The sequence below is a fragment of the Poromitra crassiceps genome (assembly GCF_964638095.1).
Source record: "Poromitra crassiceps genome assembly, chromosome: 2".
NCBI classification, from domain to species: Eukaryota; Metazoa; Chordata; class Actinopteri; order Beryciformes; family Melamphaidae; genus Poromitra; species Poromitra crassiceps.
The window spans coordinates 54,824,960-54,852,397 of NC_139624.1; the positions used below are offsets into that span (position 1 = coordinate 54,824,960).

The 27,438-nt window shown below is 44.4% G+C and overlaps 1 protein-coding gene across 1 annotated transcript; it reads right to left on the reverse strand.

Annotated features, from left to right (window-relative positions):
* Positions 1-25,924, reverse strand: LOC310797472 (G1/S-specific cyclin-D2-like). Its single transcript, XM_083659860.1, has 5 exons — positions 25,537-25,924; positions 24,403-24,618; positions 21,293-21,452; positions 6,338-6,486; positions 1-3,136 (listed from the first exon to the last, which is right to left on the reverse strand). The coding sequence occupies exons 1-5, from the start codon at positions 25,729-25,731 to the stop codon at positions 2,972-2,974; spliced, it is 885 nt and encodes a 294-aa protein (XP_083515986.1). The 5' UTR covers positions 25,732-25,924; the 3' UTR covers positions 1-2,971.
* Between the last annotated feature and the right edge of the window lie 1,514 nt (positions 25,925-27,438).

The window sequence follows — 27,438 nt, forward strand, 5'->3', positions numbered from 1 at the left end:
TCACACATCTGAGGTACATTGTATTGTTGCACATAGTGACAGTGGGAAGCACATATGGAATAACAAGCTGGTAGTCCCACATCTTTTCCCCCCACAGTTAACAATGAACAGTGGTGGCTAAAACTTCTAAATGGGTACCTCACTTAATCCAACCAACTAGTCTCAAACCTGCCAATTAAACTCCAAGTAGGAGTTGTCTTTCAGATACATATATGAACTTTGTAGCCTGTTTTGATTTAGCACCAGATGTATGAAATAAATTAGTTAATTGTAACTGCTCAGTGGAATCTGGTGTCTTGAGTTTTCTTAATGTAGAGGAGGTACTTCCTCTCATCGAGAAAAGTGTAACCCGTCCACACACAAAAATCAGAGTAAAGACATGTGATGTGAGAGTTTTGATGAGGTAATGCAAGATGGGATCTCACTTTATTTGTCCAATTAACCTGAGGTACACAAACATTACAGGAAGCAGCAAGAATATGATAGAATATAAGATACACATGAAGAGAGAATAAACATGCTATTCAAAAGATCTGCGAACACGGGTTCTTCCAGTCCCACACCAAACCGGTTACTTTCCCTCCAGTACACAAACAGAAAAGCAAGAAGACCGTTACATATACAACATTTCATATTATAGCAGCACACTCAAGTGAATCACAATAAGGCAATGTCATCTTTGTGTAAGACTAGAAAAGAAAAGCTTCATAGCAGCAAGAGAAAGAGGTCTTTAATATTAACAATCTATTTTTGTCACTTTGGAATTATCTCTTTCAAATTATTCACAACAAAACTGTAAAAACAAACAATTTTCCTGTTTAAAGCTTTTTTCTTTTTTGAAGACAAAAAATATTTTTGGCTTTTTGCACAACAGAACATGCAAGAATCGAATTTAGAAGCTAAACTTCTGTTCTAAAATTTCTAGCATACTGTATTTTCTCAATGTTTAAAAACAGTATTATTCTGTCAACACACTTTCACACCATATAAAGCCCTACCCAAGTCTATAACCCTGGAGAAACCTCACAAAATGGCATTTTTTTAGTCAGTTCAGAGAACAATTTATATATAAAAAAATAGGAGCAAAACATGAACCACAACACAATATTTAGGACACATTGTGTGTAACTCTTTCAAAGAACCATCAGAAAGTTTGGCTATGAATTAGGCAAAACAGAAATTCAAGTAAGGTTAAATGAATGTACTGGGGGGGGGGGGGATCTAAGTCGCCACGTGACTTGGTTTTCCTAAGTTTGCATTGCAACTGATTTGGTTCCATATTTCAACACAACTATAAACTGGTAAATCCTACGTCTATTCACCTGTCGGGGGATAGCTTTCAAGACAACTTGCATCACCCCATGGGAATCCAGCCCAGAAAAGATCAAATAACTTAAAGGAAAACAAAAAAAAATAAAAATAAAAATGACCCCAAATAACCCACCTAACTCTCCTCAACCACCGTCCCCTTTCCATTCTTAAGGAGTGTGTTTTAAAAGTGCATTCATCTTGATCTGACCCCCCCCCCCAAACTACTACTCAGAAATCAATGGTTACATTGATACAGGAGAAACCGATGGGCAAAACTGCAGTCCCACCAAAACTGTTCCCTGGACATCAATTCCTATCAGACACATGGCAGAAACCAGGCAGGCTTGTTGCTGCGTGCCACTCAAGTATCATGCTGTTGTTGAGACATTTAGCTTAAGTTACCTGCCGATCACCATCCAACACTAAACATCTTCCATTCTGTTCCACTTTCCACATGCGTTCTTTCTCCAAAAACCTGACACCCCTCACTACACTTCAACCTGCATTCATGCCCTCTTTCTGCTTCCAAAACCTTCAACGTGCCAACTGTCCTTTCTGTAATACAGCTAACATGACATCAACACTACTCGACCTAGACTCACATTGTCCCAATCCCTGCAACACTACTGGATGCTCCTATTAACTGTGTAAATAACATGACGGAGCTCGATGAAGAACAATCATTGCAAGAGTGTATTGGTCAAATGTAGTCTTGTTGAATTCAAATAAAGGTATATATTGTCCATCTGACATACTGTCCTGTGGACTTGGCAGTGAAATCAAGACCTTAACAACTGACCTTGTCCTCTGTATGAACCTTTAGGACAGCCTCCACTGCTCCAGACCACAGACGTCCTCACTCCCCCTCTCTCTGAGTGGGCCCAGCCCACTCCTGGCCAGCACGTCTCAGCATAAATAGTAAGCAGTGCTACAGGTGCACAGTATAATAGATGGAGAGAGCAGCTAGCTAGTGCTCCTCCTGCTGGATATCAGCTTGGTTTAAATGCTATGTATGATTAGCATATCAATCACACTACTACTACACAGGGTTCCTGCACATCGCAAACGAATATGAATCACAGGTGAGGGGAAACCCAATAACTGTGAAATTGATAACTGTTTGCTAAAGATGAAAAAAGAAGAGTAACTAAGAGCAACTAAATACTAGCTAAATAATAAACAAATAGACAATATTGATAATATGTTTCTTTTTGCTAGATTTTATCAAAAGAAATATGTATATTTCATATAATTATGCTATTTCTTGTTCAAGTATGAAAATATATTCAGGTTTCCATTGTGGGAACCTAAGGCACTATCAAGTTTTCAAGAATTTATGGTCTTAAATAGCTTGTTTGATTACATGTGGCCCATACAATAGGTCAAAATACAACCAATCGGGTATGAAAAGGGCAAAAAGGAGAAAAACTAGAAAATTTGTAATTCTACAAGTTCATTATACTAACTTGACATCAAGCAAATGGGCGAGGGAAGCTCATAGATTGTCACACCTCACGAGAGAGCCGACAGTGACATGTGGCGAAATCACAGGAGCTCATTGGGTGATTTGACATGGATACTGTCAGCTCATTGGTCGACCTTTATGACACTCGCTCCCAAAAGCTCATCGGTAGGCAGGCACGGCTGGCATATTGAGAGTTCATAGGTTGACGTCGCGCACATCTGTGGGGGTGCTGGACTGGTCTTGCTGCTCCATGGCCTTGCTGCCTGCTCGGAGCACGGCGTCCTGCCTGTGCTGCTGTCCCCGCTGCAGGCTGCTGGCCAGCACACGCTCTATTTGCTCCTGGCACTCCCTCAAACAATCCTGTAACAAAAAGGGGTCAGCAGGCATTAGGCAGGTACACACACTTCACATAGGCAGGTACACACACACACTTCACATAGGCAGGTACACACACACACACACACACACACACACACACACACACACACACTTCACATAGGCAGGTACACACACACTTCACATAGGCAGGTACACACACACACTTCACATAGGCAGGTACACACACTTCACATAGGCAGGTACACACACACACACACTTCACATAGGCAGGTACACACACTTCACATAGGCAGGTACACACACACACTTCACATAGGCAGGTACACACACACACACACACACACACACACACACACACACACACACCCCATTGTATTGTTTTTATCTGTTTTTATTTATCTCTATTTATCTGTCTGCTCTGTATTTTTAACCCCTGCTGCTGTTGCTGTTTTTAGATGCCTGAATCTCCCCTAGGGGATAAATAAAGGTTTCATTCATTCATTCATTCATTCACACACACACACACACACACACACACACACACACTTCACATAGGCAGGTACACACACACTTCACATAGGCAGGTACACACACTTCACATAGGCAGGTACACACACACACACACACTTCACATAGGCAGGTACACACACTTCACATAGGCAGGTACACACACTTCACATAGGCAGGTACACACACACACACACACACACACACACACACACACACACAGGCAGGTACACACACACACTTCACATAGGCAGGTACACACACACACTTCACATAGGCAGGTACACACACACACACTTCACATAGGCAGGTACACACACACTTCACATAGGCAGGTACACACACACACACACACACACACACACACACACACACACACTTCACATAGGCAGGTACACACACTTCACATACTGTAGGCAGGCCAGGTACACACACACACACTTCACATAGGCAGGTACACACACACACACACACACACACACACACACACACTTCACATAGGCAGGTACACACACTTCACATACTGTAGGCAGGCCAGGTACACACACACACACACTTCACATACGCAGGTACACACACTTCACATAGGCAGGTACACACACTTCACATAGGCAGGTACACACACACACACACACACTTCACATAGGCAGGTACACACACACACACTTCACATAGGCAGGTACACACACACACACACACACACACACACACACACACACACACACACACACACACACTTCACATAGGCAGGTACACACACACACACACACACACACACACACTTCACATAGGCAGGTACACACACACACTTCACATAGGCAGGTACATACACACACTTCACATAGGCAGGTACACACACTTCACATAGGCAGGTACACACACACACACACACACACACACACACACACACACACACACACTTCACATAGGCAGGTACACACACACACTTCACATAGGCAGGTACACACACACACTTCACATAGGCAGGTACACACACTTCACATAGGTAGGTACACACACACACACACACACACACACACACACACACACACACACACACACACACTTCACATAGGCAGGTACACACACACACTTCACATAGGCAGGTACACACACACACTTCACATAGGCAGGTACACACACTTCACATAGGTAGGTACACACACACACTTTCCATACACCCTCGCCAGCATTCAAAACGCAACAACTGTGCACACACCCGGACACTGTTGCGTGCAGTTATATGGACAAGCTAGCTAGCACATCCGACGTGCGAGTTGTGAAACAGCTTTGGTCACATGCATGGCATACCAGCAGGGAATTACACGTCTTAAGGTAGGTGGTCCCGTCTGCATCATGAGCAGAACAATGGGTACCGGCACACTCCGATACCAACAACACCGTGCAGCGAGCTACGCGGTGGGCGCCAGAATCCTCTCTGACACGACGAGAGCCGTGTGCGTCTGGGGTACAATGTGGTGTGTGTGTGTGTGTGTGGGGGGGGGTTTCACCAAGGCTCTGAGGTTTATTAGGGAAAGGAGAAGCAGTTCTGAAACTTCAGACTCACCAGCCTCCATTCGTGGGCCATACAGTGCAATGAGTCCTACGTAGAGGCCTAGAGGAAATGGCTTGTTTGACCTACTGCACCCTGACCCTGAGTTTGGGTGTAAAACAGAATATAGGACAGTGGGACGGGATGTATTGGATGGCTTCTCTATGTCATACCCTGCTACCCTCATGAAAGGGGATGCTCTCTCTCTCTCTCTCCATCCCTCTCTTCTCCTCCCAGCAGGTCTGAAGGAGATGTCTTCTCCTCCCAGCAGGTCTGAAGGAGATGTCTTCTCCTCCCAGCAGGTCTGAAGGAGATGTCTTCTCCTCCCAGCAGGTCTGAAGGAGATGTGGGAGGTCTGGCTGAGTGAGCCGGCTGCAGGGACCTTAAAGAATGCACCGGGGCTCGCAAAGAGGCCAGCATTCCTTTGAAATGTACGGATAATTGGAACCCGATGGGCCGCAGTCGGAGCGCCTGTTGTGACGGCTGGGTTGCGGGGCCCGCCTTGCCATGGCAACATAACCACAAGCTAAGAGGGGACGGTGTTGTTCCTCTGGCTCATTGGCTGTGGCCTTTTTGGGTTTCTAAGCTTCTGGAGTCACCTCTGGTCTTTGTATCAAAAGGTGTTGTGACGGCAAAAGCTCTGATCAATATAGTGCATGTATAATACATGCAATGCAATATGTTGGATTTTAAACTCACATTCCGAAGTTCACACTAACTGCAAGAGAGTGAGCAGGACATCTGCTTGTTTCTCAGCAGCCCTCTCCCCTGGAAAGACGGTCCTTGGCTTCGAAGCATTAGGAACATATTCCTCTACCAGGAGGGGCACACACAGCTAAAGCGGGAGCCATGTGAAGGAACTGCCTGTGTCCTACCACAAGAATGTGGGCCCTGGCTTTTAAGAAGACATTCCCTCTGCCGTTGCTCTTTATAGCAGCAGTCTGGCTCCCCAACCAAGAGCCACAAGCTCCCTCTCCATGAAAAGTAAATAGCTTCAATCTGCCACTACTGCAGTCACCACTGTTGTTAACTACAAAGTTCTCTATGCTCCTGTCCTGGGATGTACGCCTAACAACTATTAACAGCTTATTGTCATGCAATCACTCAAAACTGATAACCAATTGCAGCGTTCCAAGCGGTGTCTCCCCTCCTGTGGTACTCACCACCTCAGTGTTGGTGATCTTGGCCAGCAGGTCTGTCAGGTTGTCTCGACTCAGCATCTGGTCAGTGCGGTCCAGCTGCAGGCCACAGACAGCTGCTCCCACGCTGCCGGTGGCAATCATGGAGGGAGGGTTCATGGCAAGGCGGTCATCTGGTGGAGAGAGAGAGATGTATTAACCTTCAATAAATCAGACAGCAGCTTGAAGCAAAAGACCAGGGAAGGGCAACTGCCGGCCCGCGAGCCACATGCGGGCACTGACCTCACTCAGTGTGGCCCTCAAGTCTTTGTTTTTAATTTTAGGGGGGTTTGGGGGAAAACACAGAAAGAATGCCATATCCCTGCCAACACTCCCAATTTGCACAGGAGGAGAGATCAGTAATCTCTCTCGTTACTTTCCCGATTCCATAGTGATACAAATCAAATGGCTGTTAGCGGACTTAGTTTTAAAGCCAGCACAAAGTTTCTAGTAGCATATGAAACTAGAAGTTCTATGGGTGGGTATCACTATCAGCGAGTCTCCCCTTTACAGATAAGATAGCATTTTTTGATAGGGTGGCCCAACCAGTGTTGAATCAGAATCAGAATCAGAAAGACTTTAATGATCCCCGGGGGGAAATTGGGACAAGTTACAGCAGCTCGCACTCCGAACACACATGGCATAACACAGTATCACACAGTTTCTCCCTAAACTTAAACAGTCAGTACAATAAGTAAAATGCAGTAAAATGCAATAAAGTAAACTAAAATAAAGTAGAGTAAGTAGAGTAAAGTATAATAAAGTTGAATGTACAGTACGTGTCAATTTGCAGTTATTGCACACTGGAATTATATTAAGTCAGCTTGCCCATTACATGTGGCTCAGCTAAGGCACAGTTAACCTATCGGCAAAAACAACAAGAGACACAACAAGCAATAAGGCAGTAGAGTGATACGACAAGTCAGAGACAGTGGCATATTCACTGCACATAGGTGCACATGTCATGTGCATACTTTAGACGTGCTTAAACATTTTAAATTCGACGTATTTGACGTACAGGTGCAAATAGCATATACCTAATTAAACATACAATTAAACATTAGACATACATAATGGTAGCAGCTACAGTACGGTACAGTACAGCTACTACACTATTTGTGTATGTTAAGGAGTCTCGTGGCCTGCGGGAAGAAACTGTCCCTCAAGCGATTTGTGTGTGCTTTTGGGACCCTGTATCTCCTCCCTGAGGGTAACAGGGAGAACAGACTGTTGTGGGGATGGTTTGTGTCTTTGATGATCTTCAGGGACCTCCTGAGGCACCGCTGGTTATACAGTTCCTGCAGTTCTGGCAGCTCACATCCTGTTACGTGCTGGGCCGCGCGTCTCACTCTTCGTAGCGCCCTGCGGTCCATGGTGGTACAGTTCCCGTACCAGGTGGTGAAGCAGCCAGTCAGCAGGCTTTCAATTGTGCCTCTGTAGAAGTCCCTACGGATTTCTGGCCTTAGCCCAAATTTCTTCAGGCGCCTGAGTCCGTGTAGTCGCTATTGGGCCTTTTTGACAACAGTGGCGGTGTGACCGGCCCATGTCAGGTCCTGGTGGATGTTGACTCCCAGGTACTTGAAGCTGCCTACTAGAGTTGCGCGATCTTGACCTCAGTCAGATCGTCAATCGCCACCCTTTGACATTGCCAATACACTGATGTCATCACGCAAGCACATGGTTAATTAATATGGACGTTAACATCCATATTATAACCATGTGCTTCAGCTCGCTGTACTTTGCTAACTTAGCATCGATGCTAGCAGGACTTACCCAGCTATCGTCATTGCCTGCTTGCTGCTGCTTGCACTGCTGCACTACTGCTGCTTGCTGGTAATCAGTGTTGGGGGTAAACTCATTACAAAAGTAACATATTACATGTAATATATTACTTTTAGCAGTAACTCAGTAATATAACTTATTACTTATAGGATTTCAGTAATATTATACCAGTTACTTTATCAAGTAACTCAAGTTACAAATTGAGTTACATTTTATTAAATCGAAGCACATATTTAAACAAGGCCAGGTCGAAACCTGGCATAGGGCCGGTGTGCTCAGTAAAGTGCAGAACTCTGCCAAGGTGTAGAGTCATTTGTGTTCAGTCTAAAATTTTGGCCCCTTGAAACCAGATTAGAGGATCATTTACATTAAGATTAGACTGTTTTTCAGTCTTAACCATCAATTTGCTGAGTGAGTGGCACTGCTCTTGCCCAGATGTAGCCATATAGGTAAAACACTAATATTTTCTGACTCACCTCCACCACCACCTGCTGATGTCTATATTATTTAACCATCTCATTCTCTTTAACAGTCCAACATAAAATCTATCAAATAAAATTAAAGCAAGAGCTTGTCCTCAAATAAAATGAATATAGTGCAATTCAAAATAAAATAGTAGAATAAATTAAATTCAAGTCACTTTCAGGAGGAATACCAAAAACCTTGTGCAATGTCAACTGAGTTTAGCAGCAGTCCAACATAAAATCATCATCTTACAGTACAATGGTGTGCAATTTTCAGTAACAGTGCTCTTAATTTTGGAGAAAGACAAAATGCTCCATGTAAGATGGTCACACACTGGACTGTACACACATCATCCAGACACAAGACTGTTAGTAGCATCCACACCCAACATGGGTCCATGTGAAAGGATGGGAATGCCCACTGGAAGCATGTGTGTGTTTGTGGCCGTCCGTGCATGTGTTGATGTGTAATCGTGTGACAATAAAGACGGGCTTGTCCGTCTGAAATCGTGGAATCGACTGGAATGAGGCACGCGACCCAGTGTTGCCAGATGGCAAATGTTGAATTATCGTACCAGAGGGTCAAAATTATCGTTGTTGGAGTGAAATTATCGTACGCCCCCTCGCCTATGTCGGGGGAGCTGCGGCTGATCACAGGCTACTTTTTGGACTTGGCATGATTTTTCAACACTGTGATCTCAGCCTGCGTTGCAACAACAACAAAACACCCTGCACGTATTGGCTGCAAATATGTTGTTTGAAGAGATGATTGTATAAACAGATAGAGTGATAGACGTAGGATTCGTGTAAGTGTCACAAAATGATGAAATTATCGTACATTTGGGGGATTTTGGGATTACTGATCGTACATCGTACATAGGTCGAAATTATCGTACAAATACGATAATTGTGTGCTGACGTCAAATGACGCTCCGCTGATGGGTAATGTGGCTAATATGTTAACGCACTTAGCGGCTAACTGTTACTTGTCGTTACTTTACATGGCAGTAAAACGCCACCGAATGACCAAATTGATTTAACTTTTAACCATCTCGATTTCCACTTTCCATACGGACCGCCAGCATTGGTTAGTTTATAACGTGACTATATTTATAATGTTTATAACGTGCTCCAGCTTCCGGTTTATACTATCAGTCTGAATACAGCCAGGGGTTGGAGCTATTGTGCAACACCGCAAACCAGTCGGAGTACGTTATAAACGTTATAAATTGTCACGTCGTTAACAACTAACCAATGCTGGCGGTCCGTATGGAAAGTGGAAATCGAAATGGTTAAAAGTTAAATCAATTTGGTCATTCAGTGGCATTTTACTGCCATGTAAAGTAACGACAAGTAACAGTTAGCCGCTAACATGAGCTACACTATTTTAGTTTTGTGACGATTGGGGCGCGTCGAGGCACGTAGCGTGCGTCGACGTCATCGATTACGTCGACTCGCCGGGACAGCCCTAGTCCGAGGAGCAAACGATTATTCACATTCACAGCTGCTTTACAAAGACAAAAAAGACGATACATGTCAACTCCTCAAAAATCGAATCAATAAATTCCTAGTCGGACCGAGAGAGGCACCAGACGGTGAAATGTCCGACGACCGGCTCTTGTGGAACTCTCTGAACGAGCTAGCCACAATATTAGCCAGAGGTGCATTACCGCCACCTACCGGACTGGAAAGCGGAAAGACATTTCACCGCCGATGTTGCCCTGAATCCGTGCTCAAATGGTCTGGGCGACAGAGTGGAATGTAAGGGCCCTGCTGTGCATCTGCACACCGGCCCCAAAAAGATACAATCATTTCCTAATCAAACTGTGTGTTTTTATGCAAATAACCACTATAGATGACAATAACAAAGGAAAACAATCGCATTTAGAATTTTGGATTGTTTACAGTGACTTCAAGGCAGTTTAAATGATTTTTCGGGATGGTTCCGGGGTGGCGATGTCATTCTACTACTGCTGTTATTTTGCTAAAAGTAATGCAAAAGTAGTGTAATAAGTAACGAGTTACTCTACACAGAAAGTAATATTGTAAAGTAACTTATTACTTTCAAATTAAAGTAACTAGTAATATGTAGTATATTACATTTTGAAAGTAACCTGCCCAACACTGCTGGTAATGTTAATCCCATGTCAGAAAAAGTCTCCAGATTTGTCGCTAACTTTAGTCTCTTCTGAGAAAGATTGTCTCCAGGAGGGTCTGAAAAGTTGTGTGAGGCAGCCAGCCAGTGGTGTGACTGTGAGCGTCCAAGCTAACACAGCTGCGGAGAGGAGCTGACTGACTGACAGCCTATATCGAGACATAGGCCTAGCCTTTTGTGGGGAGAAATAAATTTAAAACTAGTCAGACATGACTTGAATGCAACTTGTAAAATAAATCACCCACAGTGATTGACGACGGTGCGACCACTATTTTGACTGGGCGGCTTTTGGCTGATGTAACAAAGGCAAGTGCTCATTTTTGGCACATTGCCACCCCTCGTTATTGCCTGAATGGTCGGAATGGATCCTCCTTAAAACGGCATGTTTTTGAATGGAGTTTGGTTACAGATTCGCTAAAGCTGTTTCCATATCACATTTCTTGTTATCGATACATGCTACTGCACCCCCTCCTCCCACCCACTGGCAGAGAGAATACGGACCATTTCCAGCTGTTTCTAAACACAGACTGCTCATGTCTAGAAAGGTAAAACCGGAAAATATCCTGCTCTGGCTAGCCGGACATGATCCAGACTTCATGTTTAGAAGAGGCTTGAATGTCTCCGAGGTGCTCTTTTAAGTGAGGCGTTAAAAAGTCCAATGGCCACAGGCAGGAATGATTTCCTGTGCCTCTCTGTGTTGCATCTATGTGGGATCAGCCTCTCACTGAACGTGCTCCTGTGTTTGACTAGCACGCCGTGGCAAGTTACTTTAAAAATGTAATATACTACATATTACTAGTTACTTTCATTTGAAAGTAATAAGTTACTTTACAATATTACTTTCTGTGTAAAGTAACTTGTTACTTATTACACTACTTTTGCATTACTTTTGCCAAAACAACAGCAGCAGCAGAATGACATCGCTGCCCCAGAACCATCCCGAAAAAATTATTTCAACTGCCTTGAAGTCAGTGTAAACAATCCAAAATTCTAAATTTTATTCTTTTCCTTTGTTATTGTCATCTGTAGTGGTTATTTGCATAAAAACACACAATTTGATTATTAGGAAATTATTGTATCTTTTTTAAAATATGTGCTTTGATTTAATCAAATGTAACTCAATTTGTAACTTGAGTTACTTGACAAAGTAACTGGTATAATAGTACTGAAATCCTATAAGTAATAAGTTATATTACTGAGTTACTGCTAAAAGTAATATATTTCATGTAAGAAGTTACTTTTGTAATGAGTTACCCCCAACACTGGGCCCAACCCTTACCAAATGCATTTGAATATCAAAAATATAAATGTTGGTATAATAAGACTTTGATTACCAGTATATATTTCGTTCTTTTCATCTAATTAGTAGCTATAATTGGGTAATTGAGTGATGGGGTGTTACAGTATCAATGGAAGTGCATGCTCAGTCACAATTTGGCTCTCTGGTAGCAAGGAGTTTTTGTGTTTAAGCCTTATTACCATCAAAGTTGCCCATCCCTGCAATAGATGGTAATCCAATTTTCAACAGTGACACAGCACAGCAACACTTGACTCAGCCCATGAGAGATGCATAAGAGACGCACACATCTGAGTCATCTCCAAATATGCATCCTTCCCAGCTGAGCCTGACTTTCCCAAAGACGGAGTTTCAACACAGCGGCGTGGTGGAACCTGTGTGGTTTCCTTCAAAGAAGCAGAAGCTCTGATTAGAAAAACAGAGCAGGGATCCTCCTACTCACTGAGTAATCACTTCCAGTAACTCTCCCAGTCTAGAGGCCTAGGCCACAATAGGCCTGGAACCACTTCCAGTAACTCTCCCAGTCTAGAGGCCTAGGCCACAACAGGCCTGGAACCACTTCCAGTAACTCTCCCAGTCTAGAGGCCTAGGCCACAACAGGCCTGGAACCACTTCCAGTAACTCTCCCAGTCTAGAGGCCTAGGCCACAACAGGCCTGGAACAACTTCCAGTAACTCTCATCAGTCTAGAGGCCTACGCTACGTTCACACAGGGCACCTACGCCTTGCCTTGCCTCAACCCACGCCTACATACCTTGAGCTGGGCGTGAACCTATCACACGCTTTTGCGATCACACTGGACGCCTTCCACGCTGAACCTGAGCCGAGTCACAAGCGCCTCTCCTCTCTCCCGAGTGTTTTTTTTTGTCACGTGTGGTCCCGAATTATCATGGGTAGGTAAAATAAATCTGATATATTTAATGTGCTATTGATGCTGGATATGTATAACCAGGTCTCCTTCTTGGGTCACTGTTGTCATAGAGAACTGGATGCTGTTGTACTAAGTGGATTAACTTTTCATTGTCCATCTTGCTTCTTTGGTCGCTATTCTCTCTCCTGAAGATTTGTTTACCGATGGGGAGAAAGCCCCACGTGATAGCCACCCGTCAATCACTCTCTCTCTCTCTCTGCTCAACACTGTTGTAGTAACACCATTTTATTTTGAAATTCAGTTGACTTTGCCATTTCCCATGGATATTGTCGCATTTTTCCTTCATGGCTTGACAGAAAAAGTCTGCCTTCATGCACCTAGTCGGCTTGAAAATAGAACTCACGCCTAAACGATAAAATCGGCGCAGCTCAGGCGAGGCGTGGGTACACGCAAGGTTCACGTTGAGGCGCCCTGTGTACACGGCCTCATTGACTAAAAAGGACGCCTATTTAAAAGCGTCGGTAAAGGCAAGGCGTAGGCAAGGCTTGGGTGCTGTGTGTGAACGTAGCCCTAGGCCACAACAGGCCTGGAACCACTTCCAGTAACTCTCCCAGTCTAGAGGCCTAGGCCACAACAGGCCTGGAACCACTTCCAGTAACTCTCTCAGTCTAGAGGCCTACGCTACGTTCACACAGGGCACCTACGCCTTGCCTTGCCTCAACCCACGCCTACATACCTTGAGCTGGGCGTGAACCTATCACACGCTTTTGTGATCACACTGGACGCCTTCCACGCTGAACCTGAGCCGAGTCACAAGCGTCTCTCCTCTCTCCCGAGTGTTTTTTTTGTCACGTGTGGTCCCGAATTATCATGGGTAGGTAAAATAAATCTGATATATTTAATGTGCTATTGATGCTGGATATGTATAACCAGGTCTCCTTCTTGGGTCACTGTTGTCATAGAGAACTGGATGCTGTTGTACTAAGTGGATTAACTTTTCATTGTCCATCTTGCTTCTTCGGTCGCTATTCTCTCTCCTGAAGATTTGTTTACCGATGGGGAGAAAGCCCCACGTGATAGCCACCCGTCAATCACTCTCTCTCTCTCTCTCTCTCTGCTCAACACTGTTGTAGTAACACCATTTTATTTAGACATTCAGTTGACTTTGCCATTTCCCACGGATATTGTCGCGTTTTTCCTTCATGGCTTGACAGAAAAAGTCTGCCTTCACGCGCCTAGTCGGCTTGAAAATAGAATTTGCGCCTAAACGATTAAATCGGCGCAGCTCAGGCGAGGCGTGGGTACACGCAAGGTTCACGTTGAGGCGCCCTGTGTACACAGCCTCATTGACTAAAAAGGACGACTATTTAAAAGCATGGGTAAAGGCAAGGCGTAGGCAAGGCTTGGGTGCTGTGTGTGAACGTAGCCCTATGCCACAACAGGCCTGGAACCACTTCCAGTAACTCCCAGTCTAGAGGCCTAGGCCACAACAGGCCTGGAACCACTTCCAGTAACTCTCCCAGTCTAGAGGCCTAGGCCACAACAGGCCTGGAACCACTTCCAGTAACTCTCCCAGTCTAGAGGCATAGGCTACAACAGGCCTGGATGGAGGAGGCAGTCTAGAGGCATAGGCTACAACAGGCCTGGATGGAGGAGGCAGCCATGGAGGGCACAACAGCGTATGACACACCTTCTGGCGAGTATCGAGTTGAGCCCGCTTTTGGACAACCCGTGTCTCAATTAACCTGACACTGCCAGATGGGGGTGGTATTGTTTTCACAACAAAACACGCACCCCCATCTGGCAGCATCAGGTTATGTCTCAATTGCTTCAAGGGTGAAAAATCATGTTTCTCCCCTTCACCCCTTCGTGATTGGGGTGGCTGTGCAGGGGATCTTCCTTAACACATTGACTGCCAGCCCTTTTTTCAATGCTGTAGGTAGGTTCTGCCAGGTTTTTTTTTGAGGATTCTGGCTCATTTTACAAGAGCCGAGGATTCTTTTCTGTTAAGACTTCGTGAACACCAATCATCTAAAAAGAACTAATAGAATGTGTGCTTTCTCTGTCTAAAAGAGTTAGTTTGTAGAGTTAGTAGTTATGTAAGCATTAGCAGTTGAATACAGCATGGTTTCAGCGTCAGAAAAATTATTCAGAGATAAACGGCTTTTTGTGAAATTCGATAGAACAGTCACTTTAACCATTCATTTTTGGCATCAGTAAGAGTCAGACATCTAAACAATAGTTTTGAACAGTAATTTCCTCCATAACAGCAGGAAACCCCCCTCTGCTTCCAACTCCTCCCTCCGTGTGTGTTCTCCTCCTGCCTCCCTGGCTCTCCAGCGGGCGTGTCACAACGAAGTTGCTGCTGCCTGGCTGCTGCCTGTTTGCGCGGCCGCTGTTTGAGGAAGTCTGGGTGGACTCGCTCGTTTCGTGGAGTTTTGGTTGAGAGCTTTGATGCGATTCTGGTCATATTTATGCTGCGTGTTTCAAAGTGTGCATCCAATCTATTCTTGGAACCCCCCACCGTTGCCACCGCTGTGCATCAGCGCGAAAGTGAAAGCGTTTTCGCCATCAATTTTACAGTATGAGAACGGCTTCCTCGCGCTTTTCCGTCCAGTTTTGGGTCGCCTCTTTCTACTGTGGAGAGACATGTCGACACTCAGTGGGTCGGTAAAATAGATTATACACATTCAATACCTCCAATTCTGGTGTAGGAGACGTAAAAGGGGTTGATCGATGTCCCACCGTCAAAAAAAAAAAATGTTTATGTAAGCCGAGATATCTCGTCCTTGGCACTCAACGGTTGGATTATGTAAGCCGAGATATCTCGTCCTTGGCACTCAACGTGTTAAAGTCGAGCTGAACCCAATTTTTTATTTTTTAGTTCAAATACCTGGGTATTCAGTGCACCCATTTATTAATGTATTTCTTTAGTTTTTCCACACTTTTTCACATCAAAAATTCATTTTTCAAGATTTCATTCATAACAGTAATCTACAGTTTGCTGACGTCACACGTTTTTACCACATTTCAACCAATCATATCACGTGGATCATGACATGGCAGCTATCAATCAATCTTTATTTCAGGAGAATTTTCTCTTCCAAATGAAGGAGAAAATGGCGCCTAGTGTCTGTAATCTGGCAGAATTTCTAGCCCATAAACTAACTACTAACTTGGCCAATTGTATGTAACATACAAAATAAAGCAAACGGTAATGTCTACGAATGCAAAGAAATGTAACTGACTCGTTAAACTCGCATTCCAGGATAACGTTAACGTAAGGGGTTGCCCCTCAGAGATTCCAGGCGGGCAGGCAGCGCTCATGCATCGGATTGTCCGCTCGGCTCCACACAGAAGCAGCTGGCTGCCTGGTACTCTGCGGATCCCACTCGCGTAGCACCACAACACACTGAATCCCACTCGATTCAAAGCCAAATCCAGTCACCAAAATTGTCAAATCAAATCATCGGCATGCTACTATGGCCCGCCTTTCAACCTGTCATCTCAGACAAGTTTTGTTTTTCAGTCTGAAACGTGACTCCGACCCACACGCCACTTGGGCTCCATGGGGGTACCTCTCGTCTGTGCTGCTCTCACCTGACCAGACCATATTCATTTCATGGGAAGAGCAGGTGGTCCGAATGTTTTTCGCCCTTACTGTACGATACACAGGCTGATTCTATCACACACCACCCCACCCCAGCTCAGCACATGTACATGACCAACACTATTTCACAAGCCAGACACGCATTTGGTAAGTGCTGTTATTACTGAAATTAGCCCCCCCCCCAATCCAGAGAATAGTCCTAGCCCATTGCAACCTGCAGACCAGTCCGGGCTTACTTGTTTCTGCAACATGTCCTCCAAGTCAATACCTGCAATACGACCATATAGCACATCTGCTAGACTAGCGCCCTTCAGTGGCAGAGAAAAAGTACTACAAGACTTCCACCCAAGCAAGTTGAAAAAGCGACTTTTCTTCCAAAAAACGTTAGGATTAGGGTGTGGGTTAGGGGTACGGACAGCAACAAACTGGTAGCTGAGTGGTTACGACAGGCGGCTGTCAAGCCAGCAACCCCAGGTTCAAATCCCGCACGAGTCGAGGTTATATTTTCACCAAACTCTGAGGCTGGGCTGTTATTCACACGACCACTAGAGGACACTTAACGTTGAAACATGATTTCAGGTTGTATTCAGCTGCTTGTACAAACAACGTCGTGAGTCGTATCCAGTTGGAGGTCAGGCTGTTCTACAAAGAGGATGCAACCTTAGAGAAACATGATCTAATGATATAGGTATTCTGGATGGCATTACCTTGGCCTCCAGCTCCACCATAAGCATTTGGGAGTCATCTTTGATCAGGATTTGTCCTTTATCTCCCACATAAAACACATTTCAACAAAGTGCCTTCTTTCACTTACATAACATTTAAAAAATCCGGCACATCCTGTCTCAGAAAGATGCAGAAAAAATGGTTCATGCATTTGTTACTCCGGATTACTGCAATTCTGTATTATCAGGTTGCCCAAAAAAGTATCTAAAGACTCTCCAGCTGATTCATAATGCTGCTGCACGTGTTCTGACAAGAACTAGGAAAAGAGATCATATTTCTCCCGTACTAGCTTCTCTGCACTGGCTCCCAGTCAAATCCAGAAAATAATATAAAATCCTTCTCCTCACATATAAGGTACATATCTTAAGGAGCTCATAGTATCTTATTATCCTATAGCACTGCACACTTGGAATTCAGGTCTACTCCTCGTGGTTCTTAGAATTTCAAAAAGTAGAATGGGAGACAGAGCTTTCATCTATCAGGCTCCTCTTCTTTGGAACCATCTTCCAGTCTCGGTCCGGGAGGCAGACACCCTCTCCACATTTAAGAGTAGACTACAAACTTTCCTCTTTGATATTATAAAGCTTATAGTTAGGGCTGGCTCACCAGCTGCTAGTTATGCTGCTATAGACTTAGACTGCCAATGGGGGGGCGGCGGGTGTCTTCCTGTTAAAGGGAAGTCTTTTCCAGGACACACAGCCATATCTGTTCCCATTCATGTCCCATTCATGCATCTTACTAACTTGGATTCTTCCCTGAGTCTTTGTGTCTCCCATTCCTGCAGCTATGGACGCAGACGCAGAATGGATCCTCCTTTCCTTGATCTAGATCCTGACTCCAGTGGGAAGAAGAGACCCACCACTACTATTACCATTATTAGTCCTGTTTTTATTACAGTTGCTACCGTTACTACTGTCATAACTGTGCATTATTACTACTTATGCTCTTACTTATTATAGTTGTTAATGGTATCATTATTACTGCTATTACTGTGCATCTCTCTCTCTCTCATGGCAGATGAACGCCCACAAGAGCCTGGTCTGCTCAAGGTTTTCTTCTCCATTAAAGGGGTCTTTTCCCTTTCCCTTGTTGGGAAATTGTTTTAATTTGAAGGAGAAGGAGAGCCAGCACACAAAATGTCCTTTCGTTATATTTATGTATATTTATAAACGGCCTTCTTCAGCGTGACACACGCATGATGAAGGCGACTTGCTGAAACGTGTACATTGTTTGTACTCTGACCCAGCTTAATTAAAACCTTGGAAAGGACATTGTGAGTACTGGACTTTCTTCCTTTTTACATTCAGAGTGACCCAGACAAATGGGCTCAGCAAGACGATTCCAGTATTCCAGAAGTATTCAAAAAGTAATTCAAAGTATTTAGAATATGTTACTTAACTTGAGTAATCTAATCGAATACATTACAAATGACATTTTAGGGCGTGTATTCAGTAATCTGTAGTGGAATACACTTTAAAAGTAACCCTCCCAACACTGCTGATAGCTTTGGCTAAGCCCTGGAGAGAAGCCCGCTGCACTACGCCTATCCTCTCCACCAGAGGCCAGCTGTCCATAGGAGGAGCTGCTCCATCATAAGAATAACATGGCGACTCCATATAAAACTCCAAACATTTACATTACTGCAAGACCACAGCAGGCCTCCATCTTCTCTCCACTGCGGCTGCTTTGTGCTGGGATATAAGCAGCTGCTTATGAATAGCAGAGGGCAGCACTGAAACACACCCAAATAAAAAAGAAACAGGGTGACACTAAAACTCTACTGAAACTCATTGAAGGAGCCTACAGTCCCAATAACTGCCTCTAGTAAACAAGCGTTTATTGGCCAGATCTGCCCACACTGGCATATGCAAAGGATGTCATTACACTGATGTGGCCTCCTTTTCTTTTGTTCCATTTCCTTCATAGAATTGGCTCGGGGAGGCAGGAGATGAAAGGCGCCATTGTGATAGCGGGAGTGGTGTATTAAGTAAATTATGTGATCCTGCAATTCTATTTATTTCCAGGATATGAACATATTAAAGGGATTCCTAGTATGGGCAGATGAATGCCCTTCACCTAGGGTGGCTCAGTGGTTAGCATTGTTGCCTCACAGCAAGAAGGTCCTGGGTTCGAACCCCGGTCCGTCCCAGGTCCTTTCTGTGTGGACTTTGCATGTTCTCCCCGTGTTCATGTCAAAAGACATGTATGTTAGGGTTAATACTCCTGTCAGTAGCCCTGACCAAGGCAATAGCAAAAGAACTGGAGTTGGTCCCCGGGCGCTGCACTGCGGCTGCCCACTGCTCCTCGTTCTAGGAAGGTTCCTAGTAGAGAATGGTTCAAATGCAGAGGATCCTACCTCGATGAGGTTAGGGGTGACGGGTGACTCGCCCAGCTGGTTTCCTATAGACCCCAAGTACATCGCTTACAAGCACCTTACGTAGCTGGTAGCACCACTGTAATATTGAATGTTTGTATGTTTTTGTTTCTTTTATTTTATTGTGTCTGAGCCTGTTTGTCTGTTTTGTTTTATTTGTGTTCTGTAAAAAATTTAAAATAAAATATTGGGGGGGAAATGCAGAGGATGAATTTGCCCATGGGGATAAATAAAGTTAACTTAACTTAATAACTTAACTTAGGGGAGAGGTGTTTTGAGTTTGTTCGTCTCCGGAGCCTCCGCAGTTTATTTTGGGGCAGGGGCAAGAGGAAGGAAGATCGCTGGCCCACTGCCCTGACTTTTGAAACCTGGAAGCTTCCCTGTCAACAAACAATAGACAGAGAGAAGCCCACTGCTTCAGCTGCACCTGAGTCATAGCGGACAGTGCGTGTGCGGCTGTATATCATATGATACAATCGACAATCGACACCCGTGTGGGCGACTAATCTAAACACAGCACTGATAGGATTCTCCTGTGCGCTTAGGAGAGAGAGGAAAACCTGCCTGGTCCGCTCTGGGTGCCCCAACACAGCTTCTAGCAGCTGGTCCGCTGCTGGGACAAGCCCTGCTACGAGCTGTGGAGAGCAGAGAGTGGATAAGGAAACACAGCCAGAAGTCTGTGCTGAGGAGAGGTCAGAGGCATAGTCACACAGAAGTCTGTGCTGAGGAGAGGTCAGAGGCATAGTTAGTCACACAGATGAAGTCTGTGCTGAGAAGAGGTCAGAGGCATAGTCACACAGAAGTCTGTGCTGAGAAGAGGTCAGAGGCATAGTCACACAGAAGTCTGTGCTGAGAAGAGGTCAGAGGCATAGTCACACAGAAGTCTGTGCTGAGAAGAGGTCAGAGGCATAGTCACACAGAAGTCTGTGCTGAGGAGAGGTCAGAGGCATAAATGACTCAAGATGGGAGAATGTTGGTGTGTGTGGGAATATTCTGCTGGATGTGGGAATAACGGCAACGGAGTGAAAAGAGTGAAAAAAAAAAAAAAACTCTCGTAACGGGACAAGCCCCGTCTTTTATTGTCACACGAACACCACAACACATGCATGCGGCCACAACACACTCATGCTGACGGTGGCCGGTGAAAAGTGTCCTCTGCATTTAACCCATCCAGGCATGTCCTTTCCTCCGGGGGCAGGCCAGGAGCAGTGGTCGCTTTCTCGTACAGCGCCCGGGGACCAACTTCGGATGTTGTCGTCACTGGTCGGATGACGATGACGATCTGATCTTCTGCATGTTTTTAGTGGGGGGGTTATATACGGAGGAACCCCCTGGGGGAGCACGGGGAGAACATGCAAACTCCACACAGAGAGAAACGCCCTTATGACGAGATACCCCACCTGGGCAGTAGGCACTGAAGATATGGGGGGAACACAACCACAGCGCCCACAGTGTCCCAGGCGAGAATCGAACTCAGGACCTTCTGACTGTGAGGCGACAGCTCTACCACTGAGCCACCGTGCCCCCAAAGAGAGTGAGCGTGCGAGCGTGCAAAACACGCAAGTACACAAAAGCAGTCAAAATCAAAGCGCACGAGATGATAGGCAAGCTGCGTTACCTGTGGCACAGAGGGCAATGAAAGTCTGCGTGTGCTTGTGTTACCTGTGGCACAGAGGGCAATGAACGTCTGCGTGTGCTTGCGGACCATCGTCAGCTTGTCTTTGGGAAGGGGCAGCCTGTGGATGATGTGCTCTATGAAATCGTTGGGGATGACCGAGGCCATGTTCCACTTCAACTTCCCCAGCACCACCAGCTCCCACTCCTGGAAGAGAGAGGAGAGGCACTTTGAGGGGAAATATGTCACAGGATTATCAAAGGAAAACTTATGCATGTGTCAAGTAGATTAAAACCAAGCGGTCAGCACGAGTTTGCTTCTTGGCGGCATCTACCCAGTCAGAGGGTTATTATGGCACGATGCCCTGCTTCCGCTGACCATGAAAAAGATCACAGTGCATCCTTACCCCCAGAGGAAATGGCTCTGTAATAAGAGTAACATTTCTTCTATTTATCTCTCCTCGCTGTATCTTATTATCTGCATAACTCTCTCATTCCTCTCATCCTTTGTCTTCATATCGCCGGCATGTGACAGGCTGTACCCTGCCAGTGAGACAGCTAGCCACTTCCTTCCTGTCACAAGCCTCAAACAGCTAGACCGGCTCTGCTCTAGAGTCAGCCGAGGGGAGCTGCCTCTGCACAGCAGGCCTTGAAAAGGTATAAAGATTGATTTCAATTTATGATGGCAAGAAATCTAGCGGTGTTGAGTCAATGTAGCACCAAGTTACTAGCATGTGTCACAGTGCAAGACCGACATTTCATCATTTGTTTACAATATCTTCATGGAATAACAGTGGGAGAGGTGTCACAAGTCCAGTCAAACTCACTAAAAAGCTATAATTAAGGAATGACTAGGCACTGATTATTTCTGATTGTTTTTATACATTACTGCAGCCAGTGACTATCATTAGACTTAATTTGAGTCTAGTTCAAATATCCCCATTAGTGACAATAATAAAACATCAGCTTGGATTAGAATGCATAGTGTGCATAGCAGTGTTGTGTAAAATATATTAAACATCACAAGTAAACAACATACAGGACAAAGACAAAATTGAAGTCACACCATCATTATAATCCTGCAACAGTGAAGCGGGCCCAGTTCTGTACTGGGTCACAGTAGGATGCATGTCTTGGCCCAGTCACCCATTACAGCCAGCGCCAGACTATTTCTAATCGAATCACAAGATAACATAACAGTTCTGAGACATGATCTCATCTCATCATGCATTTATCTTTTTCTCTATGGGAGGGGTGTCCCCCATCAAGGCGCCAATTGTCACCAAACGCTATGAGGAGCATGACCATGTCAGCCTCAACGCACAGGACTGCTCAGTCACCAGATGTTACATTTATGGGCGATTATTGAGCCATGTCTGAGAATTAATTTCATCATTATGAGGATGGATAGCTTAGAATCACTGTGTTCCATATCATTAGCACAGATCTTGCCTTCTAGGACACGACTACACCATTGCAGAGGGAAGTCTGTATGATGTACTTACTTTACTTTGACTATAGCCCATAAACAGGCAGTAGGATATACAGGCAGTATGATATAATCAAGAGAAAGAAGTGGATGGTACAAGTTTAATTGAAGCACAATGTTTCTTAGGCATGTCAATCAGTATAAGAAATCCCAGATTTCTTATACATGTTACACAGCTAGATCGGTGACTCAAGGGCATTGAATGAAGTCTCTGACACAGAAATGTCAACAATTATTATTTCAAATCATCTTTTTTAAGTTAAGACTATAATCAATTCCAAATAAGGTGGATTACAAGCCAAAAGTTAAAAACTATTGGACAAGAAGTGCATTTTTCTTCCAACAAAGGAGGCAGTTAACAAAACACACCAAGGGAATCGTAAGCAAAAGCAACTGAGTTGGTCGCCTGAGCTACATGAGATGTACCAATCTTTTTTTTTTACACTGAAGGATAAATGCTGACAAACTCAACTAACTTCTCATCCGCTTCCTCTCCGGAGATGTGTCACCTAAAAAGCCAACGTAGTGAAACACCCAAACCCAACACTGGCAGGGACAGTCCCCGCTATGCTCATCTGTGATGCGGGGCAGCCCGGGACACTGTGTGGAAATGTCAGGAGTTCACACTGGCTTCCTACTTACCTAACCTGGAGACATTCACACCGGCTTCCTACTTACCTAACCTACCTAACCTAACCTAACCTGGAGACACATGCTAACGCTTCACCTACATTAGCCCCCGTGGAGAGAACGTTTGCCTGTGGACGAGCGGGGCGGAGGTCTGCTGTTGCTGCGCTGACTTCCTGGCCAGCTGCCCCGACACGACACAACCCCCCCCAAACCTCGCTGGAAAAGCTGAAGCAGCGGCAGCAGTATCTTCGTTATGAAGGAAGAACTATGACATCTTCCCATAGGCTCCCATCCACTTCTCTGTGCATCCTGTGAGGATATCCAGGAATCTGGAGCCTTGCGACAATATATAGCATCAAATGGGCTGCATGTCATTTCCTTCAACTGCTGTGGGCAGGAGAGGATGTACAGTATATAAACTGCTTCTGGAACCAATAAGAGGCCGGTTTAGGTTAACCTAACCTCCTATGTCATAGTGATGTTTATGGCAATATGGTCAGTAGTCCTACTCTTAGACGCTCTCCAAATAAAACCTTAAGGTCTCCTGGTTGACTGATCTTGTGTTTTTTTTTGTTTGACCGGCAGTGTATATTGGTAAAAACCAAAAGTCATGTGGTGAATTCCAAGTAGAGAGGCATAAGGAGATGTGTTGGTCTGGTTTGTGCGCCTAGGTGAAGGTAGGTAAAGGCATTACTGCTCTTTACCATGTAACCAGACCACATGCCCTTAAATGTCTAACTGAGACACTTATGCCCAAGCATGTGCTGTATGATAAATCAAAATTCTATACTGCATAACTGGCACTAGATGGCATCACACGCCATTTCAGTCCACATGGCTCCAAAGAGATCCCTGGATCCAGCTGCCTGTATTGAATATGCAGCTTAACTTAATAGAGAAAATGGGATGCTTCCTGTGGAGCAATTTGGCTATTAAGACATAATCTATAGGAATGATAGCTAAAATGTGACATTGCACTTTACAGTCTGATGAATGGGGGCTCTTGAAAGACAGGCTATAAGCTGGCATTGAGTCTTACCACCAGTTCCCGTGCTGTGATGGAGTTGTCTGTGTACATGCAGAGCTTTTCTGCTGATAGTGGCCGACTGTCCTTTAACTTGGATGCCAAGAACATGCACACAGCTCCCAGGAGCTGCAAGTAACACTTTCTGGTGGGCATCACTGCTAAAAATCTGTCCAAATAATTAATGGCTAAAGGGAAGACATCTCCGTCGCTCTTTTCCTCTTCACACACCTAGAAAAGGAGAAAGAAAGTGTGTTAGAAATAAAGTATGAATCTATATCTTGGTGCTTAATTTAACAAAACTAAAGCAAAACTAAAACAAGAGGTATAGACTTAGGGTAAATGCAGAATAGCAGAGATGTTTTTGTTTGTTTGCTATATGCCAGTGTTTTTCTAGGCTGTAGTGTTAGGTTACAGGTTAAATCACATTTTTTCACATGCCTTTGGTCAGTCAAATTGTAAGTCAGGCAAGGCACGAAATCATTAGGATTCGTGCAATAGGAAGTCGTTCAACAAAACCCACGCCTTGCAACTCGTCTTCCTTATTGGGCTATCCGTCATCTTTTCAAAAAACATTTAAAAATAAAAATAAATTATCTACAGGCTTTACATTGTGTGCAAAATGTCCCCATCTTCTTCTAGAATCCTTTCCGACGATTGCAAAGCACTATTTCCCTAGATGAAAGGTTAATATTATCTTTAGAAATTAGTTTGTTTGCATACATGTTGTTCGTCAAAAACCAAAGAGCCTATGGCCTGTTTTTAAATAAATTATTATAATTACTACGGAAGGACAATATTGATGCTTCGTTTACGTAAATTAAGATTATACCCTTGTATGTCGTCTGGGCCATCCTATTGTCAAAAACTAGCAACTTTTTTAGCTGTTATCCAATGTAAATATTTAGCTAGGCTATTTCTTTGAAGCGTGAATTTTCTTCGTGGTGGAATTTCCGATGCTCCCACGCCTTTGGTGAGTCATTCTCATTCAATTGTCAACTAACAGCAGTGACAACTCTATAAACCAAACTAGGCCTGGCTACTCCATTTATAAGCCCACATGGATGTGGCTCAACATGCAAAACTCTTTAAAACGCCTTATGACAGCAGTCAAAACCCTCAACATCAATGCCGAAAAATCCCACAAACCTCGTGCATCCAACCTGCAACCATTCGCCTCATGTAAGGTTGAATATCCTTCTGGACACGCTGGAAATATGAGCATTGCGGTAAAAACCTGTCCTCAATTGTTAATAAACTTTGCAACACTCTTTCATCATAGAGAATGTGTGGGTCATGCTGGGCTCTCACGGTTGTGTCCGACTCGAGGCAAAGAAGCTCCATGGCTCGGCTCTTCTTCCCCCTTTTGCAAAATAAAAAATACAGATATTGTCACAATAATGTCGGCAGGCCTAGGGACAGTGGGCCAGGACGAAGCATGAGGCAGACTGCAGGGTTCGACCCAGTCAAGTCCTGCCTCTCTCTCGGTTTGCCTCTTTCTCTGGAGCTGCTGCTGGCTGCTGCTGCTGGCTGCTGCTGCTCTGTGCACCAGTGTCAAGTCAGACGCATTAACAAAACAGGACGTCCGGTCAGAACGTTCAGAATAAAAGTTGTTGTTGACGAACGCGTTATTTCGAAGGCAAAACCACCTAGCTTCCGAGTATGCCATAACTCTCCATTGCTTAATAAGCTCTATTTTCTTATCATTTGTTCAAGCAGGCAGAACAATGCTGCCTTCAGGTGCGCATGAGAATAAATAAATACGGCTTGTCAGCGAATTCATGCTTTGGTCAGACATTATAACAAAATAGGCTACCTGGTAATGAAAGTATTTTTTAGTAGTATTGCTTTACTTTAGAAATCAGACAGAGCTAGGCGACTTTGTGCTGCAGCAGCATAATGAGGAAGAGAAAATGCACATCAGGAATGTAACCTGCTCTATTGGCATGCACAGCGCACATTTGCTCAACTTCGCATCACTAATGACGTCACTCACTGATGACATCACAATTGCTCGAGTGTCCATCACTGATCACATCATGGAGTGCTCGAGTAACATCACTCAGCGCACAATTGCTCAACTTCGCATCACTGATGACGTCAGTGAGTGATCAGTAGTGAGAGAAAAGTAGTCCACACATTGACTGATGATGTCAATCTTTTTTTTCCACTGTGACATCATCAGTGACATCACAATTGCTCGTGACCATCACGGCTACAAGCAAGCAAAACACATGCCTGGGATTGAGTGGAAAGCTTTTCTTCTTGAGTTTGGCAAATATTATGCATTACCGCCACCAACTGGAATGGAGTGTCGATAGTGATTAACTTAACGTGCAAGCTAGAAGCACTGATGCTAAACCTATTTGCTTGCAGGCTAACAAATCCAATTCCAATTTAATATGTTCTAGTAAAGAGTTGCAAATGTAGTGGAGTAAAAGTGAAAATTGGCTGAAATAGAAGCCTACTCAAGTAGTAGCATATAATGATCAGTGTTGGGGGTACCTCATTACAAAAGTAACATATTACATGTAATATATTACTTTTAGCAGTAACTCAGTAATATAACGTATTAGGATTTCAGTAATATTATACCAGTTACTTCGACAAGTAACACAAGTTACAAATTAAGTTACATTCTTTCTTATCAAAGCACATATTTAAATAAAGATACAACCATTTCCTTACCAAATTGTGTGTTTGTATGCAAATAACCACTATAGATTACAATAATAACAAAGGTAAAGAAATAAAGAAAAAAACATTGCATGGATGCATAACTGGGACGTATCCTCAGTGATGTACCCTGGGGTCATAGGATGTTTCGGGTCTCGCAACATCATACACCCTCGTCCAGGTGACCCAGCCGGGGCTGGCCAAGCCCCAACTTACGTCCCAGTAGCTACCCACGCACTGCAGTCTCCACTTGCGGCTTGAATGGCCCTCCTAAAAGGCCTCTTATGGGTTGTTGGGCTTCTTCCTCACGGAAGACGCAGGCTGGGGAGCTAACCCATACTGCTACCCGGGTGCTGTCCCTGTTCCGGCTGTCAA